General features: G+C 42.3%; 1 protein-coding gene across 4 annotated transcripts; it reads right to left on the bottom strand.

The window, feature by feature from the left end:
• Window positions 1–598: 598 nt before the first annotated feature.
• On the bottom strand, window positions 599–18,180 carry LOC106562426 (hyaluronan and proteoglycan link protein 3). Of its 4 annotated transcripts, none has more exons than XM_045689397.1 (8): window positions 18,045–18,180; window positions 14,395–14,532; window positions 13,881–14,103; window positions 12,651–12,796; window positions 11,950–12,252; window positions 7,072–7,350; window positions 2,169–2,471; window positions 599–1,820 (listed from the first exon to the last, which is right to left on the bottom strand). In XM_045689397.1, coding segments are annotated over exons 1-8 (1,683 nt in total). In that variant the 5' UTR covers window positions 18,046–18,180; the 3' UTR covers window positions 599–1,530. The 4 variants fall into 4 exon arrangements, with proteins under 4 accessions (XP_045545353.1, XP_045545355.1, XP_045545352.1 ...); XM_045689399.1 differs by having other exon boundaries at window positions 14,337–14,532; window positions 18,041–18,179; XM_045689396.1 differs by having other exon boundaries at window positions 18,041–18,179.
• Window positions 18,181–19,793: the final 1,613 nt, after the last annotated feature.

Genomic DNA, 19,793 nt, shown 5'->3' with positions numbered 1-19,793 from the left:
GTTTACCCCACCACTGATTTAGTATACAGCTGAGAGATGGAGCTGGAGAAATGTAACCACTCGCAAACTCATGGACAGAGCTAAGGATTACAAAGACTGACCATCCATTATATCAAAATGATAGTTTTAACTATGTTTTGAGGCTGCAAAGCGTTTGTTTACATGTACATTGTTTACAAACAATGGAGTAAAACAATCTTACATTTTGGGTTCTGATGGGGTGCGACAGTTAAACTAAGTTAATCTACTGTATAAATTATATTTTTCATGAATCAATGGGTAATTATAATTCATTAAAAAGTCTAAAAATGAATGTAGCAACTGCAGATTGCCTCTTTAATCCCTGGCGCTGCCCATGCAAAAACAGGCTTTGCAAAAACTAGCAAGTGTGTCCTCTATCCGTCTATATGGTTGGAAAACAAGGCAGGGATATAAAGAAATAAGTTGTTTCTAGTCGTTTTCTATACTACAATATTAGACATTGTTTCCCAAACACGGATGTTACTATTCCTTTCTGTCTTCTGCTTTGCGTATTGTGTGTGAAGGATTACATTTTTGGATTGAATTGAATGGTTTTAAAAACACAAACAAAAGCCTCTTAAGGTAGACAATTTATTTAACAAAAATATCAGCTGAGATCAGCTCCTATGTCGTACAGGAAAATGTTTACAAAGAGAGAAGTGTAAATGCATACAATACATGAAGTTTAACTAACAATACGCATAATATTACAGTTGAAGCTGAGGTCTGGGTTTAACTACAGGTTCATTCACACATAGTGAGGGATCACATTATAGGCTACAGCAAGATTTAGGTGGGTCCATAATGTACTAAAGTTGTTGACCATTATTGGTCCAAAATGTAAGAATAGTATTCATACATTATATTACAATATAACACTGTGACACATCTATCAACAGTCATAGATATGCATACTGTAAAGATCTGGCTCATGACAGAACAACTGTGTAGATGTTTTAATACTAACTAGTGTACTTCAATGATAATCTGAGGACAACCACTGGAAATAAGCTCAGGTATGATGGTGCATTGCATCTGACTGTTCATTCAATCTCTAGATTATATCTGTCCCTGTCAAATACAGCCAAAAAAACAGAGCAAGGAAATCTCAAGTCCTTGAACGGTGGACTATGACAAATGTTCCTGATCTCATTGACCACAGGCTAGATGCAGTGAGTGTTTGATCCTGTGTGAGAAATGCATGTTCACCATGGTGCTGCTAACCTGCTGGTGTAAATAACAAGGGAGGCTGCTCACAAGGAGGACCATAGTAAACATGTACAGCCACTAAGTACAGACAGATAATTCTCCCAGTTGTTTTAGCAGGCCCCAGCTACATTAGAAATCCTCACACAATGCCACAACTTCACACCATAACACAACCTTCACACCCCAATATAGTAAGTATAGAATGTATATTCATGAGATACACCTATTCACTTGTGGATTGTGATCTGTTACCATACTAGAAGAGATGTGAGATATGTACATTTATCACATCTATGAGATTTACTGCATACCTGCACTGTAGCAGTACACCCCATGCTTCTGGTATGGAGGGGGGAACCCAAAGCTGCGCACCCCTGGTTCCAGGGGGCCACAGTTGCGGCTGGGGTTGGTGACGGGGTAGCGCAGGCTCCCGTCGGCGAGCCATCCGGCATCACAGCGGTTCAGGCCCATAAACCTCCAGGCGACGTAGAGCTGGCCCACCTTGGCTATCTGGGCTCCGTTGTTGAAGCACGCCTGCTGGGCCTCAGTGAGGTTGAGCTTCTGGGGGTGCTGGAGGTAGTAGACCTTACCTGGAGAAGAGAAAGGGAAACTGTATTGTCTACCCATCCAAATCCAAGCTTAGCTTATCAAAGAGTTACACTCTTTGAAAAAAGGTGTTATCTAGAACCTAAAAATTGTTCTTCGGCTGTCCCCATAGGAGAACCCTTTGAAAAACCCTTTTGGGATCAATGTAGAACCCTTACCACAGAGGATTCTACATGAAACCCAAAAGGGTTCTACCTGGAACCTAAAAGGGTTCTCCTATTGGGACAGCCGAAGAACCCTTTTGGAACCTTTTTTTCCTAAGAGTGTACACACATCCAGTTACAGTGTTGATCTTTCTCTATGGGATGTACAGAAGTAAAAAAATCTCTCACCTCGGAGGGGGGAGGAAGAGCAAAAGACGTCATAGCGGTGGAGGTGGCGGTGGCGACTACCGTAACTCCTAACCCCGGGGGCGAGGCCGAGTCCCCCACAGGGCCTTCGGGGCTTGGTGATGGGGTACTGCACTGTCCCGTCAGCCAGCCAGCCTGCGTTGCACCAGTTCAGACCCTCCTTCCAGGCCTGGAACAGCTGCTCGAAGGTGGCCAGAGTGGAGTCCTGCTCCTGGCAGACTTGCTGAGCATCATGGTAGGTCAGACTGTAGCGGCCGTGAGGAGGCTGGTAGGGAAACACCACAACTGGAGGGGAGCAAGAGATATGTAATCACTGTAATGTAATTCGATTTTTCAGCCAAACAACAGCCCTGCCACTGGAATTGCAATAAAGCTGAGGGATAGGACTGGAGCAATGTAACCACAGGTGCAAAGGCAGACAGTCCATGAGATCTAAATGATAGTTTTAACCATGTTTTGAAGCGATACATTGTTTGTTTACAAAGACAATGTTTACAAACAATGGAGTAAAACAACATATTTTGGGTTTGTGATGGGGTAAGGCAGTTGTACATGGCTCATTAGGAATTACGTGTGCACGAGTGACTCTGTTTTATAAAGTCGTTGACCATTGTTGGTCACCACCTTTCCAAGTGTGTTGCATTATGGGGATAAAAATTGTGAGACTTGCGCTTACATGTTGACCAACTTTGCCGCAATTAATGTACACAGTGGATATATACAAATTAAGGGGTTATTTGAGGCTCTCCCTCACTAATTGGCCAAGGCTTTCGACTCTGTCAATCACCGTGTTCTTATCGGCAGACTCAACAGCCTTGGTTTCTCAAATGACTGCCTCGCCTGGTTCACCAACTACTTCTCAGACAAAGTTCAATGTGTCAAATCAGAGGGCCTGTTGTCCGGACCTCTGGCAGTCTCTATGGGGGTACCACAGGGTTCAATTCTCGGGCCGACTCTTTTCTATGTATATATCAACAATGTCGCTCTTGCTGCGGGTGATTCCCTGATCCACCTCTATGCAGACGACACCATTCTGTATACATCTGGCCCTTCTTTGGACACTGTGTTACAAACCTTATATTTCCCTCACTAACTTTAAACATCAGCTATCTGAACAGCTAACAGATCGCTGCAGCTGTACACAGCCCATCTGTAAATAGCCCACCCAATCTACCTACCTCATCCCCATATTGTTTTTATTTACTTTTCTGCTCTTTTGCACACCAGTATTTCTACTTGCACATCACCATCTGCTCATCTCTCACTCCAGTGTTAATTTGCTAAATTGTAATTACTTCGCTACTATGGCCTATTTATTGCCTTACCTCCTCATGTCATTTGCACACACTGTATATAGACTTTCTTTTTTTCTATTGTGTTATTGACTGTACGCTTGTTTATTCCATGTGTAACTCTGTGTTGTTGTTTGTGTCACACTGCTTTGCTTTATCTTGGCCAGGTCGCAGTTGTAAATGAGAACTTGTTCTCAACTATTTTACCTGGTGAAATAAATAAATAAAATCATGTATTAAAGTTGTTAATAGCAGTGTAATCATGTATTAAAGTTGTTAATAGCAGTGTAATCATGTATTAAAGTTGTTAATAGCAGTGTAATCATGTATTAAAGTTGTTAATAGCAGTGTTGCAATGCTTGAACAGATGGATGCTGAGGTAGAGCAGGACACAAAGTGTTAGACCAGGATTCAATCCCATCCTGGGTTATAGGCATTGCACTTTTTAAAGGCAATTTACGATTGAGCCAACATTTACAGTGTTTATCATGAATGGGATCTTCGCAAACGCGGGAACATTGCCTTTAAAAGCCTCAATAACTATAACCCGCAAATGCATTGGATCCCGACCTTAACGTTTTTCTGAACATGTTAAAAACTTCATGGCAAAACATGCTAATTATAATCTTGTGATGTGCTCATTGACGTAAATGAAACATTGCCAAAACTCCCAAAGAACTGGTCACTTTCACATTAGAACATTAAAACATAACATTCCACAAAGGTTTCAGACATAGGAATTGTTAGCTGGGTTGTGTGTGAGTCAGAGGAGGCGGATGGGAGGAGCTATAGGAGGATGGTCTCATTGCAATTGGCTGAATGGAATAAATGGAACTGTATAAAACACATCAAACATATGGAAACGACGTTTGACTCTGTTCCATTCATTCCATTACAGTCATTACAATGAGCCTGTCCTCCTATAGCTCCTCCCACCAGCTTCCTCTGGTGTAAGTGTAACGGAGATAAGATCGTGCTGTTAGCTTGGTGATAAGATGGTGTTGTTAGCTCGGGGATAAGATCGTGCTGTTAGCTCGGAGATAAGATCGTGCTGTTAGCTCGGAGATAAGATCGTGCTGTTAGCTCGGAGATAAGATCGTGCTGTTAGCTCGGAGATAAGATCGTGCTGTTAGCTCGGAGATAAGATCGTGCTGTTAGCTCGGTGATAAGATCGTGCTGTTAGCTCGGAGATAAGATCGTGCTGTTAGCTCGGAGATAAGATCGTGCTGTTAGCTCGGTGATAAGATCGTGCTGTTAGCTCGGAGATAAGATCGTGCTGTTAGCTCGGAGATAAGATCGTGCTGTTAGCTCGGAGATAAGATCGTGCTGTCAGCTCGGTGATAAGATCGTGCTGTTAGCTCGGAGATAAGATCATGCTGTTAGCTCGGAGATAAGATCGTGCTGTTAGCTCGGTGATAAGATCGTGCTGTTAGCTCGGAGATAAGATCGTGCTGTTAGCTCGGAGATAAGATCGTGCTGTTAGCTCGGTGATAAGATCATGCTGTTAGCTCGGAGATAAGATCGTGCTGTTAGCTCGGTGATAAGATCGTGCTGTTAGCTCACTCCGCAGCTTGAAATGTTGCCAATAGTGCCATTGAATTGGATCTTTTTTTTTGTGGCGCAACTGGTTAGTACGTTGTCAAGCAGGGTAGTCACCTGTGTTGGCGAGGCAGAGGGCGCAAGATCAAGTACTGGTAAGTATGTTGTGAGCGAGGAAGCAACACTGCTAAGCCTTGTACATGTGCAAGGATTTAATGTTTGAATTGAACTGAACGTTATTAAAACACAAACAAACCAAGTATGCCTCCAAAGTACGCAAAATCATTAACACATGAATCGAAATGTTGACTATTTATTTTACAAAAATAAGTTAGTATACGTGTCCATCATCATCTAAAACCATGTTATTAAAACCCACCACCTACATAATCAAACCAACCAACCAAGTGAGGTACAGGTCATACAGTATAAAAGATAAGTCCTGGTTTTTGAGATAAACATAATAACAGCTAATAAATCATCACAGAACTGGTTATTCTTGATAATTAATTAATTACTTATTAATTCTGAGTTCAGCTCCTATGTCACACACAAATATGTTTACAAAGAGAGTACAGCAGATAAATACAATACATGAAGTATAAATAAAAAAATGCATAATATTGCAATTGAAGCTGAGGTCAGAGTTTAAATACAGATTCATTCATACTTAGTGATGGATCACATTATAGCCTACAGCAAGATTTAGGTGTGTCCAGAATTATTGGTAAAACATATTAATATTATAATATTATTATTATTAAGAATACTATTCATACGTGACATTAGAGGATCAGTCATAGATTAATTCAAGAACACTTCACAGATTAACCTCATATTTGTTACATCCAGCACCATACCAGTGTCTGCATATGTGAAATGGTTTTGTAGTCAACAAGGGGTGCGCTCGTCAATTCACTCTGGAGTGCTAGAGAGCGCTCAGAGTGTGCTCTGGGCGTTCGTAAATTCAGAGAGTTGTCAGATTGTCCATTCGTAAATTCAGAGTGTTTCGCTCTCGGAGCATTCAGAGCGAACACTGGATGCTCTGGCTGAGGAGTAGGGTTGTTCTGAGCGTTCTGGCCTCACAACAGCAGTCAAGCACCCAAGCTAACTGGCTAAAGTTAGCTAGCTTGCTAGCTACTTCCAGACATAAATGAGAGAACACTTCCCTCTGACCATGTTATCCAGAGTGTTGGTGACTGTAACTGTGCTGCTGGCAACAATTTAATTATGCTTTATTGCCGACGTTTACTGACACCGGCCAAAATCAACAGGTGTTGAGAGTTCACAAATTCATCAGTTATTCTGCGCTCTGGCACACTCAGATGAGAGTGCTCTGAAATCGGAGTTGATAGCCAGAGTGAATTTACGAATGCACCCAAGGTAGAAGAAAAGTTTCTGAGAAAATTACGCCCCGTGATGTCACCGGGAGCCATTTTCAAATTAAAACAAGGATTTTTGAAGACTGGAAAGTCATTGTATGAAAGTCTTTGTTTTTATTTGAAAATGACAGACAACATCACTGGGAGTAATTTGGTTACAACCCTTTCTTCCATCTTTTTGACTACAAAACATTGAAACGCTCCATTTCTATATGTAGACTGGTATTGTCCTAGATATAATGAATATGAGGTAAAACTTCTATCCCAATCCAGGGAGAAGTCATTGAACAAAATGTTCCTTTTGTTACAGTGAGTGGCTAACCCTGTGTGGAACATGCATGTTGTTCACCATGGTGCTAACCTGCTTGTCTAAATCACAAGGGAGGCTGACAGACTAGCGAGGACTATAACCCTGAAACACAACCACCAGGCCATCATATCCCAGTATTATTATTTTTTGTCTAGCCTTCACCACAGTAGAGGCCCTCACACACCATACCATAACGTTACATCATAACACAGCCCTCTCACCATAGCATCTTGAATTTCTATGCATGTCAACATTCATTCATGTGGATTTCGTTTTGTTCCCCTACCTACTACGAGAGATGTAAATGGTATGACCTAAGGGTGGTATGTACTTTTATCACGTATATCAGATTTACCGCGTACCTGCACTGTAGCAGTACACTCCGTGCTTGTGGTGCGGTGGGGCAAACCCAAAGCTGCGCACCCCTGGTTCCAGGGGGCCACAGTTGCGGCGGGGGTTGGTGATGGGGTAGCGCAGGCTCCCGTCAGCAAGCCATCCGGCGTCACAGCGGTCCAGGCCCATGAACTTCCAGGCGGCGTAGAGCTGGCCCACCTTGGCTATCTGGGCCCCGTCGTTGAGGCACGCCTGCTGGGCCTCAGTGAGGTTGAGCTTCTGGGGGTGCTGGAGGTAGTAGACCTTACCTGGAGAAGAGGACATGGCAGAGACTGGAGGTGTATAAGGTGATCAATTCAAAGTTATGCATCTAAAGGAGCTCAATGAAGGTTCACCACAAAATGAAAGTTACAGTAAGAGTCAATTGCAGATTTCTTCAAATGCATATAACATAATGTTACACAATAGATGGACTGTGCTTGACTCTAGTTGTAGGGTGAATTATCTCTATATCTGCACCTGTATAGTGTATGTACCTGCATAGTGTGTGTACCTGTATGGTGTGTACCAGTATAGTGTGTGTACCTGTATAGTGTGTGTACCTGTATAGTGTGTGTACCTGTATGGTGTGTACCTGTATGGTGTGTGTACCTGTATAGTGTGTGTACCTGTATGGTGTGTACCTGTATAGTGTTTGTACCTGTATAGTGTGTACCTGTATGGTGTGTACCTGTATAGTGTGTACCTGTATGGTGTAGAGGTCGACTGATTATGATTTTTCAACGCCGATACCGATGCAGATTATTGGAGGACCAAAAAAGCCGCTACCGATTAATCGGCCGTTTTTTTTATGTATTTGTAATAAAGACAATTACAACAATACTGAATGAACACTTATTTTAACTTAATATAATACATCAATAAAATCAATTTAGCCTCAAATAAATAATGAAACATGTTTAATTTGGTTTAAATAATGCAAAAACAAAGTGTTGGAGAAGAAAGTAAAAGTGCAATATGTGCCATGTAAGAAAGCTAACGTTTAAGTTCCTTGCTCAGAACATGAGAACATATGAAAGCTGGTGGTTCCTTTTAACATGAGTCTTCAATATTTCCAGGTAAGAAGTTTTAGGTTGTAGTTATTATAGGAATTATAGGACTATTTCTCTCTATACGATTTGTATTTCATATACCTTTGACTATTGGATGTTCTTATAGGCACTTTAGTACTGCCAGTGTAACAGTATAGCTTCCGTCCCTCTCCTCGCTCCTACCTGGGCTCGAACCAGGAACACATCGACAACAGCCACCCTCGAAGCAGCATTACCCATGCAGAGCAAGGGGAAAAACTACTCCAAGTCTCTGAGCGAGTGACGTTTGAAACGCTATTAGCGCGCACCCGCTAACTAGCTAGCCATTTCACATCGGTTACATCAGCCTAATCTTGGGAGTTGATAGGCTTGAAGTCATAAACAGCGCAATGCTTGAAGCACAGCGAAGAGCTGCTGGCAAAACACACGAAGGTGCTGTTTGAATGAATGCTTACGAGCCTGCTGCTGCCTACCACCGCTCAGTCAGACTGCTCCATCAAATCATGACGATATCCGATCCTCGTTTGCTAAGTCAAACGACACCGCTGGTCCTGCTCACACTGCCTTACCCTGTGCTTTGACCTCTTTCTCCCCTCTCTCTCCAGATGAAATCTCGCGTCTTGTGACGGCCGGCCGCCCAACAACCTGCCCACTTGACCCTATCCCCTCCTCTCTTCTCCAGACCATTTCCGGAGACCTTCTCCCCTACCTCACCTCGCTCATCAACTCATCCTTGACCGCTGGCTACGTCCCTTCCGTCTTCAAGAGAGCGAGAGTTGCACCCCTTCTGAAAAAACCTACACTTGATCCCTCCGATGTCAACAACTACAGACCAGTATCCCTTCTTTCTTTTCTCTCCAAAACTCTTGAACGTGCCGTCCTTGGCCAGCTCTCCTGCTATCTCTCTCAGAATGACCTTCTTGATCCTAATCAGTCAGGTTTCAAGACTGGGCATTCAACTGAGACTGCTCTTCTCTGTGTCACGGAGGCTCTCCGCACTGCTAAAGCTAACTCTCTCTCCTCTGCTCTCATCCTTCTAGACCTATCTGCTGCCTTTGATATTGTGAACCATCAGATCCTCCTCTCCACCCTCTCTGAGTTGGGCATCTCCGGCGCGGCCCACGCTTGGATTGCGTCCTACCTGACAGGTCGCTCCTACCAGGTGGCGTGGCGAGAATCTGTCTCCGCACCATGCGCTCTCACCACTGGTGTCCCCCAGGGCTCTGTTCTAGGCCCTCTCCTATTCTCGCTATACACCAAGTCACTTGGCTCTGTCATATCCTCACATGGTCTCTCCTATCATTGCTATGCAGACGACACACAATTAATCTTCTCCTTTCCCCCTTCTGATAACCAGGCGGCGAATCGCATCTCTGCATGTCTGTCAGACATATCAGTGTGGATGACGGATCACCACCTCAAGCTGAACCTCGGCAAGACGGAGCTGCTCTTCCTCCCGGGGAAGGACTGCCAGTTCCATGATCTCGCCATCACGGTTGACAACTCCCTTGTGTCCTCCTCCCAGAGTGCTAAGAACCTTGGCGTGATCCTGGACAACACCCTGTCGTTCTCCACTAACATCAAGGCGGTGACCCGATCCTGTAGGTTCATGCTCTACAACATTCGCAGAGTACGACCCTGCCTCACACAGGAAGCGGCGCAGGTCCTAATCCAGGCACTTGTCATCTCCCGTCTGGATTACTGCAACTCGCTGTTGGCTGGGCTCCCTGCCTGTGCCATTAAACCCCTACAACTCATCCAGAACGCCGCAGCCCGTCTGGTGTTCAACCTTCCCAAGTTCTCTCACATCACCCCGCTCCTCTGCTCTCTCCACTGGCTTCCAGTTGAAGCTCGCATCCGCTACAAGACCATGGTGATTGCCTACGGAGCTGTGAAGGGAACGGCACCTCCATACCTTCAGGCTCTGATCAGGCCCTACACCCAAACAAGGGCACTGCGTTCATCCACCTCTGGCCTGCTGGCCCCCCTACCTCTGAGGAAGCACAGTTCCCGCTCAGCCCAGTCAAAACTGTTCGATGCTCTGGCACCCCAATGGTGGAACAAGCTCCCTCACGACGCCAGGACAGCGGAGTCAATCACCACCTTCCGGAGACACCTGAAACCCCACCTCTTTAAGGAATACCTAGGATAGGATAAAGTAATCCTTCTAACCCCCCCCTTAAAAGATTTAGATGCACTATTGTAAAGTGGTTGTTCCACTGGATATCATAAGGTGAATGCACCAATTTGTAAGTCGCTCTGGATAAGAGCGTCTGCTAAATGACTTAAATGTAATGTAATGTAAATCATAGACTTAATAATAATATAATAAACACACAGAAATACGAGCCTTAGGTCATTAATATGGTCGAATCCGGAAACTATCATCTCGAAAACAAAACGTTTTTCCTTTCAGTGAAATACGGAACCGTTCCGTATTTTATCTAACGGGTGGCATCCCTAAGTCTAAATATTCCTGTTACATTGAACAACCTTCAATGTTATGTCATTATTACGTAAAATTCTGGCAAATTAGTTCGCAACGAGCCAGGCGGCCCAAACTGTTGCATATACCCTGACTCTGCGTGCAATGAACGCAAGAGAAATGACACAACTTCACCTGGTTAATATTGCCTGCTAACCTGGATTTCTTTTAGCTAAATATGCAGGTTTAAAAATATATACTTCTGTGTATTGATTTTAAGAAAGGCATTGATGTTTATGGTTAGGTACAGTCGTGCAACGATTGTGCTTTTTTCGCAAATGTGCTTTTGTTAAATCATCCCCCGTTTGGCGAAGTCAGCTGTCTTTGTTAGGAAGAAATAGTCTTCACAGTTCGCAACGAGCCAGGTGGCCCAAACTGCTGCATATACCCTGACTCTGTTACAAGAGAAGTGACACATTTTCCCTAGTTGAAAGAAATTCATGTTAGCAGGCAATATTAACTAAATATGCAGGTTTAAAAATATATACTTGTGTATTGATTTTAAGAAAGGCATTGATGTTTATGGTTAGGTACACGTTGGAGCAACGTGTACCTAAGCGATTATATGCAACGCAGGACAGGCTAGATAAACTAGTAATATCATCAACCATGTGTAGTTAACTAATGATTATGATTGATTGATTGTTTTTTATAAGATAAGTTTAATGCTAGCTAGCAACTTACCTTGGCTTCTTATTGCATTCGCGTAACAGGCAGGCTCCTCGTGGAGTGCAATGTAAAGCAGGTGGTTTGTGCGTTGGTCTAGTTAACCGTAAGGTTGCAAGATTGAATCCCCGAGCTGACAAGGTAAAAATCTGTCGTTCTGCCCCTGAACAAGGCAGCAAACCCACCGTTCCTAGGCCGTCATTGAAAATAAGAATGTGTTCTTAACTGACTTGCCTAGTTAAATAAAGGTGTAATTAAAAAAACGTCCCAAAAATACCGATTTCCGATTGTTATGAAAACTTGAAATCGGCCCAAATTAATCGGCCATTCCAATTAATCGGTCGACCTCTAGTATGGTGTGTACCTGTATAGTGTGTGTACCTGTATAGTGTGTGTACCTGTATAGTGTGTACATGTATGGTGTGTAACTGTATAGTGTGTGTACCTGTATAGTGTGCGTACCTGTATAGTGTGTGTACCTGTATAGTGTATGTACCTGTATAGTGTGTGTACCTGTATAGTGTGTACATGTATGGTGTGTACCTGTATAGTGTGTGTACCTGTATAGTGTGTGTACCTGTATAGTGTGTGTGTGTGTGTGTGTGTGTGTGTGTGTGTGTGTGTGTGTGTGTGTGTGTGTGTGTGTGTGTGTGTGTGTGTCTCACCTCGGAGGGAGGAGGAGAAACAGAAGACGTCGTATCGGTGGAGGTGGCGGTGGCGTCTACCGTAGCTCCTAACCCCAGGGGCAAGGCCCAGCCCCCCACAGGGGCTCCGGGGCTTGGTGATTGGGTACTGCACTGTCCCGTCAGCCAGCCAACATGCATTGCACCAGTCCAGCCCCTCCTCCCAGGCCTGGAACAACTGCTCGAAGGTGGCCAGAGTGGAGTCCTGCTCCTGGCAGACTTGCTGAGCATCATGGTAGGTCAGGTTGTAACGGCCGTGAGGAGGCTGGTAGGGAAATACCACACCTGGAGGGGAGCAAGAGATATGTAATGACTTTAAAGGCATAATCCTTCATTAGTTTCTCAGCCAAACAGCAGCCTTACTTGGTTAGCCTAACTTAGTTGAAGCTGAGAGATGGGGCTGGACCAATGTAACACTTCAACCCATAGAGGGAACTTTAGATGTAGTGCATGACAGTACATGACATCAATAAGATGGGGTAAGGCAGATGAACAGTACTAAGCACATACATTATATTTTTTAAGAATCAAATATTTAATAATATTTAATTATTTTAAATGACCACATAATAGCTGTAAATATTGCAGATTGCACCTTTAATGTGTGTGAGTACAGTAGTGATGGGAGGGGCTGGATGGCACTCACAAATGAGGTTGTTATACGGCACTATAATATAGTCTACCTCGTAGCTCGAGGTCGACAGTGGCGCTCTTGTCCTCCAGCCCGTCGATGACCTCACAGCGGTAACGACCCGTGTCATTGAGCTGGAGTTCAGTCATGACCAGCGAAGCATCTCCTGGTGAGTCCTGTCTAAGATGCACCCGGTCCCTGAGAGATAAATAGAGGACTTTGTTATCATCAATGTGTTCAACAGATGTATAAACATTTTTGTACAGGCAAACTCAAAATTATCCATTGTATCACAACAGTTGTGTGAAATGCATTTTTCCTCATCTATACAGCCCAGAGTGTCAGTGGTGTAAAGTAACAAAATAAAAATACTTTGAAGTACTACCTACGTAGTTTTTGGGGTATCTGCACTTTAGTTGAATATTCATGTTTGTCAACTTTAACTTCACTTCATTCCTAAAGAAAATACACTTTTTAGTCCCATACATTTTTCCTGACACCCCAAAGTGCTTGTTACATTGAAATGCTCAGGCAGGACAGCAAAAAGTGTCCAATTCACACACTTATCAATTTAACACACAATCACCCCCATGTCTGCTCTGCTGGACTAAACTCATGTTGCGTTGGCCAATTGTGTCTGAGTTTTGGAGTGTGCCCCTGGCTGTCTTTAAATCTTTAAATCAAGAATCTGACAGTCTGGTTTGCTTAATATAAGGAATTGAATTTAACGCATTCACATTGACTTTTGATACTTATGTATATTTAAGACCAGATACTTTTGGACTTTTACTGGGTGGCTTACATTTTTTTCTTGAGTCATTTACAACCTCATGCTAATCACATTAACCTACGTTAGCTCAAACGTCCTGCAGGGGACCCACCAATCCTGAAAAAGTTTTAAGATAGCTTTACTTTTACTCAAGTATGACAATTGGGTACTTTTTCCACCTCTGCCGAGTGTGAATTAAGCCTTTTTTTATTTAACCTTTATTTATACAGTGAAGTCCCATTTCGACAGATGTCTCTTTGCGAGGAAGCCCTGAATTCACAAAAATGCAGGAAAAGAAATGCAAGGTACATAATAAGGAATTTGTGACACAATTATAACAATGAAAGAATGATAGTATAGAAATTAAAGGAATACAACATTTAAAAAAATGAACTATAAAAATCAAAGGCGGGAGCTTAAGAACTACAGTATAGAAATAAAAACACTCACTATACACAAATTATCATAATGGTTTTAGAATGAACGGGACTGCATCAAGAATAGCTAGAGTACCTGAAATCCCCAAAGCTGTGAATGCGGGGCCCGATGGCCACTAGAACGTCTGTCTCATGGCCCCCCATGACGGGCAGCCAGGACCACTTCACCCGCACCCTCCTGGGGGAGCTCAACTCTGGCTCGTACCAGTATCGGCAGGATAGGGTTGCGTTACTCCCCCGCAAAGCGAACAGAGAGGGCTGGGAGGAGTCCACATGGAGCTTTACACCGTTAAAGTGGACTACAAAGGAAAATACACATAAAACACCAGTTAGTCAGACTTCATTTGGGTCTGTGCAACCTCCTCAGAGAGTTTGAATTGATAAGCCATTTATGGGTCGTGTTCATTAGGCACCAAGGGCCTGAAAGAGGGAGGAACTACCTGGACTTGTTCAATAAGAAAGGCTCACTATCGTTTTCAGTTGCAAAACATTTATGTGTATGTTACATGGAAGGTGGATGCATTGCCCCTACCTAAGGCATGTACTCATGTTCAACTCTTCATTCATAAAACATAAGTGTATGCTCCTACTCTCTCCATTGCCGTTTCCGTTGAGAATTTCTTGGTAGAAGAATCTGTTGGAGTATCCGAGGGCGGGCAAGCAGGAGAGGAGCAGCTGCAGCAATATCGCCAACAGTGGGAGAGGGTGAGCCACCATCATCCTTGTCACTGAACCACAGAGGATACAAGCAAATATAAGGCTCTGGGGTACGAGTATAGTGTCTTTAGCCTAATTATAATACTCTCCCTTCTCCCCGAAGTGTGCACTTGTTCACTCCCCTCATGGATATAAAAGGACTGGACTGATTACTGTCCAGCCAATTCAACCACCATTTCAATTATTTTAAATCCTTGAGTGGGAACGAACCAGTGCACAATGCAGGGAGAAGGTGCACAATGCAGGGAGAAGGTACACAAATAGAGTTGGGATGGTGTCTTGACTGGACCCCCTTCCCAGTGGTTCCCATATGGTGAGACGGGACCCAGAGGAGGGTCACAGATAATTCCCTCTGGGTCGCGGCTAAAGACTGGGGCCTGTTCAGACACATTGATTTAGATTATGTGGTGGGTCTAAGAAAAAAATGTTAAGAGCTGTAAAGGGTGTGGGAACCACTGACTTTGACTGACCCCAATCTCAGCCCCCTGACCTTTCTCCACAGCTAGTGCTATCCGGGATCCTTGGGATCTCCCTACCCTAAACCCTAACCCTAAACGTAGCCCTTACCCTAACCATAAACATAAACCTTACCTAACGATAACCCTAACCTTATCTTAACCATTTAACATTTAAACTTCAAGGATCCCAGTTAGCACTAGCCTCTCTCTCCCCTGCTGTTGGCCTATCTCCCTAGCCCTAATACTGTTACGTTCCACTTGCATATTAACAGTAGTCGTATCTATATACTGCCAATAGGTGGCAGTATCATATGTTTTGTATGGCAAATCTGCAACTCACAAAAGATTTAAGAAAAAATTAGAAGTTTATGTCACTGTTTGAGCATTGCAATGTTTTTTTTTTTATTTATTTTTTATTATTTTAATTTTTTATTTTAATTAAATCTGCCTATTAACAATATATACTGGTTTATTCCTTGTATCTCTAAAATGAGGGAAGGGATGCCTTAGGAAGCATATTCAGATTGAAGATCAGAATACACACATGAGCATTGCAATGGTTGTAGATTAACATTTTGGTTTTGGTTTATTTACTACGTAGTAAACTTTGGCTCCTAGTGAAAAGCTGATGTGAAAACAACATCTTAATTTAGCAATAATTTGTCTGTGCTCTTGCTCCAGATGTCTGTGCTTCTGACCCAAATACAGTCTAGTTAATGAGGGTGAATACGGGAACTAAATGCATAATACAATTAAATCCATCTAAAACATTTGACTGCAGTTCTTTTCCCTGAATACTAGATCTGAAAGGCAATTCAATTTAATGTCTATAGTCTTTTTTCCTGTTAATTTCTCAGAGGTTTGCCATGGGGTGGAGGGTAGGGGTTGTTGTGTTTGTAGGTTATTACATTTCAATGTGTTTTGTGTTTTACAGTGTTTAAAAAAAATAAATAATTACATTTGGTTACAAAAAAAACTGTACTCAAAATATTCAATAGGCAACAATACATGTGTTTTGATTCAACATCTCAATTAGACTTGTGGATCTTAATAGTCTTTGATTATAACATAGAAACCTATAGAGGCTATATGCACCGTAATAGTCAATTTCCCAGAAAGTCGGTAAGGAATATGATACTGCCTCCTGTTCTGCACACCTGACATTACTTACACATAGGGACGATTCCAGTAAAACAACTTATCAAACTACGTAGCGACGATACGAGTAATACAATTTATCAACCTGAATCAGAATAATCTTTTTCAACCTGACACCGTTAATGTATCATCTGTTTTATGATATTCTTCATGTGGTGATTATTATTTACTTACAGTTTTACAACTAGCTGGTACAATGCCGCGTGACTTTTCTTCTTCGAGTTTTATTAAACCCCAAAATATTATATAAAAGAAAAGGGAGAGATGCAGCTTCTTATGGATGTTAAGCAGAAAAAAATGGTAAGTATGCGGAGTTCTTGGACCGTCCTCAAAAAAGGTACCCGCCTGTGGCTATAGTGGCACTATGGATTCTGACCGCAATGATGACACAAAAACCATATCCAAGTACTTGGCTTCAAAAGAATATATGAAAATATCTACAAGTTTTCCCAAAAACCTTAAGTAATTTTCGGTTGTGTGAATGTATTAGAAACAAAGCAAAGCCGATCCATCTGACCATTTGTTTTCATTATAAACGGATCCAATGCATAATTGCCAGGTCAGCAGAAATAATGACTGACATGCTCTAATACACTGCATGAATTGAGTCACTTTCCCCAGAGTCTCTAAAACTTTAAAGGGGCAATCTGCGATTGCTACATACATTTATTTGTTGACTTTTAAATAATGATATATAGAGTGAGCTCCAAAAGTATTAGGACAGTGACACCTTTTTGTTGTTTTGGCTATGTACTGCAGAACTTTGGATTTTCGATGATACAATGACTATGAGGTTAAAGTACAGACGGTCAGCTTTAATTTGAGGGTATTTCCATCCATATCGGGTGAACCGTTTATAAATAACAGCACGTTTTCGACATAGTCCCCCATTTTAGGGGATCAAAAGCATTTTGACAAATTCATTTACAGTATATGTGGATTACATTTGTCAAAAGTGTAGTATTTGGTCCCATATTCCTAGCACGTAATGACTACATCAAGCTTGTGACTTTAGAAATGTGTTGGACGCATTTGCTGTTTGTTTTGGTTGTGTTTACGATTATTTTGTGTCCAATAGAAAGTAATGGTAAATAACATATTGCATCATTTTGGAGTCACTTTCATTGTAAACAAGAATAGAATATGTTTCTAAACACTTCTACATTAATGTGGATGCTACAATGATTACAGATAATCCTGAATGAATTGTGAATAAATATTAGTGCATGCACAAATATCACCCCCCCACCTCCCCCCAAATGCTAACCTCGCCTGTTATTGTAATGATGAGAGATTAGCAAGTCTTGGGGATATCATATTTGTGCATCTGTAACTTTCTCACTCATCATTATTCACCATTCAGGATTATCCGTAATCATGGTAACATCCACATTAATGTAAAAGTGTTTAGAAACATATTCTATTCTTATTTACAATACAAGTGACTACAAAATGACACAATACATTATTTACCATTCATTTCTATTAGGCACAAAATAATCGTAAACACAAGCAAAACACACAGCAAATGCATCCAACTAATTTGTGAAGTCACAATCTTAATGTAGTCATTGTGTGCTATGAATATGAGACCAAATACTTAACTTTTTACTACTTTAGCACACAAAAGTAAATGTTGGTCTCCTAAAATGGGGGGACTATGTACAAAAAGTGCTGTAATTTTTTTAATGGTTCACCTGATAGGGATGAAAATACCCTTAAAGTTGACAGTCTGCATTTTAACCTCATAGTCCAGAGCCAAAACAACAAAAAATGTGTCACAGTCCCAACACTGTACCTATTGACTACTGAAGAATATAACTTAGAAATGCCTCCTGAGTTTAGTTCAACTATTGCACCCCCATCAGAACCCAAAATGAAAATGTAAGCTTGTTTTACTTACTCACTTTCTGTTGACTTCTGCCTGCTGTGTAGTTATGGGGCCCCTCTCATTACAGAATCCCTATCTTCTATCACAACCCCAACCATAACAAATGAGCTCATCTTGGCCAGCTGTTGGGGGAGTAGAGGGTTGGTTTGCAGCCTGCAGAGAGAGAACAGAGAGGGTTACACTCTTCTGATCCATCTATCCTAAACACACTGTAAAGCAGATGTTATTCATCCCAGATGCATGGAGCACTCCAGCTGGCAACTGTTGTTTCTGTGTGCAACCTTTGCTTTTACGGTGCACTTGCACTGTGTCCACATACACGTGTTCGTGCACATACACAGACATGGGCACACATACACACGCAGGCACACACACACTCTCTGTCTCTCCTCTTGCCAAACACACACACACACACACACACACACACACACACTTGTTTTAAAATCCTTGTGTGGACCAAACAGTTGATTCCCATTCAAAATGTGTGTGTGTGTGCATCCGCTTGCTCCCCATCTGAAACAGTTGGAAACTATTTGTGCATACAGTGCCTTCAGAAAGTATTCATGACTTATTCCACATTTTGTTGTGTTACAGCCTGAATTTTTATCACCGATCTACAAACAATACCCCATTATGACAGTGAAAACATGTTTATAGAAATGTTAGCAAATTTATTGAAAATTAAATACAGAAATATCTCATTTACATTAGTATTCACACCCCTATGACACTCCAAATTGAGCTCAGGTGCATCCAATTTCCTTTGATTATCCTTGAGACGTCACTACAACTTGATTGGAGTCCACCTGTGGCCAATTCAATTGTTTGGTCATGATTAAATAAGGTCCCACAGTTGACAGTCAGAGCAGAAATTATACCATGAAGTCCAAGGAACTGTCCGTAGATCTGCGAGATGAGTGATGAGGCATATATCTGGGGAAGGGTATAAAACAATTTCTAGAATGTTGAAAGTTTACAAGAGCACAGTGGTCTCTATCATGGGGAAATTGAAAAAAGTATGGAACTACCCAGACTCTGCCTAGAGCTGGGCGTCCGACCAACCTGAGCAACCGGGCAAGAAGGACCTTGGTCAGTGAGGTGATCAAGAACCAAATGACCACTCTGACAGAACTACAGAGTTCCTTGGCTGAGATGGGAGAACCTGCCAGAAGGACAACAGTCTCTACAGCCCTTCTCCAATCTGGGCTTTATGGGAGAGTGGCCAGACAGAAGCCACTCCTGAGAAAAATGCACATGACAGCACACCTGGAGTTTGCAAAAAGGCACCTGTAAGACAGAGCATAAGCAAAAGATTCAGTGGTCTGATGAGACAAAATGTAACCTTTTGCCCTGAATGGAAAGTGTTATGTCTGGAGAAAACCAGGCACAGCTCATCACCCGTCTAACATCATCCCTACCATGAAGCATGGTGGTGGAAGCGTTTCAGCGGCAGGGACTGGGAGACTGGTAAGGATAAAGGGAACAATGAATGGAGCAAAATTCAGGCAAATCCTTGATGAGAACCTGCTTTAGAGTGCAAAAGACCTTAGACCAGGGGTGAAGATTTACATTCCAATAGGAAAATGACCCCAAGCATACAGCCAAAGCAATGCTGGAATTTCTTCAGAAGAAGAATGTGAAAGTCCTTGAGTGGCCCAGCCAAATCTGTGGAAAGACTTGAAGATTGCTGTTCATAGCCACTCCACATCTAATTTAACAGAGCTTCAGGAAATCTGCAAGGAGGAATGGGAAAAAATCCCCAAAT

The sequence above is a fragment of the Salmo salar genome, chromosome ssa11, assembly GCF_905237065.1.
Source record: "Salmo salar chromosome ssa11, Ssal_v3.1, whole genome shotgun sequence".
Lineage (NCBI taxonomy): Eukaryota > Metazoa > Chordata > Actinopteri > Salmoniformes > Salmonidae > Salmo > Salmo salar.
The sequence above is the reverse complement of the archived record's forward strand: the minus strand, read 5'-3'. Positions and strand labels throughout refer to the sequence as shown.

What these genes read in the sequence shown, in the direction of transcription:
- LOC106562426 (XM_045689397.1), bottom strand. An exon ending in TTTCTCCTCCTCCCTCCGAG is followed by an intron (nt 7,351 to 11,949) that starts GTGAGACACACA and finishes CCTCTTCTCCAG; the next exon opens with GTAAGGTCTACTACCTCCAG. An exon ending in AGTGTACTGCTACAGTGCAG is followed by an intron (nt 2,472 to 7,071) that starts GTACGCGGTAAA and finishes GCTCCCCTCCAG; the next exon opens with TTGTGGTGTTTCCCTACCAG.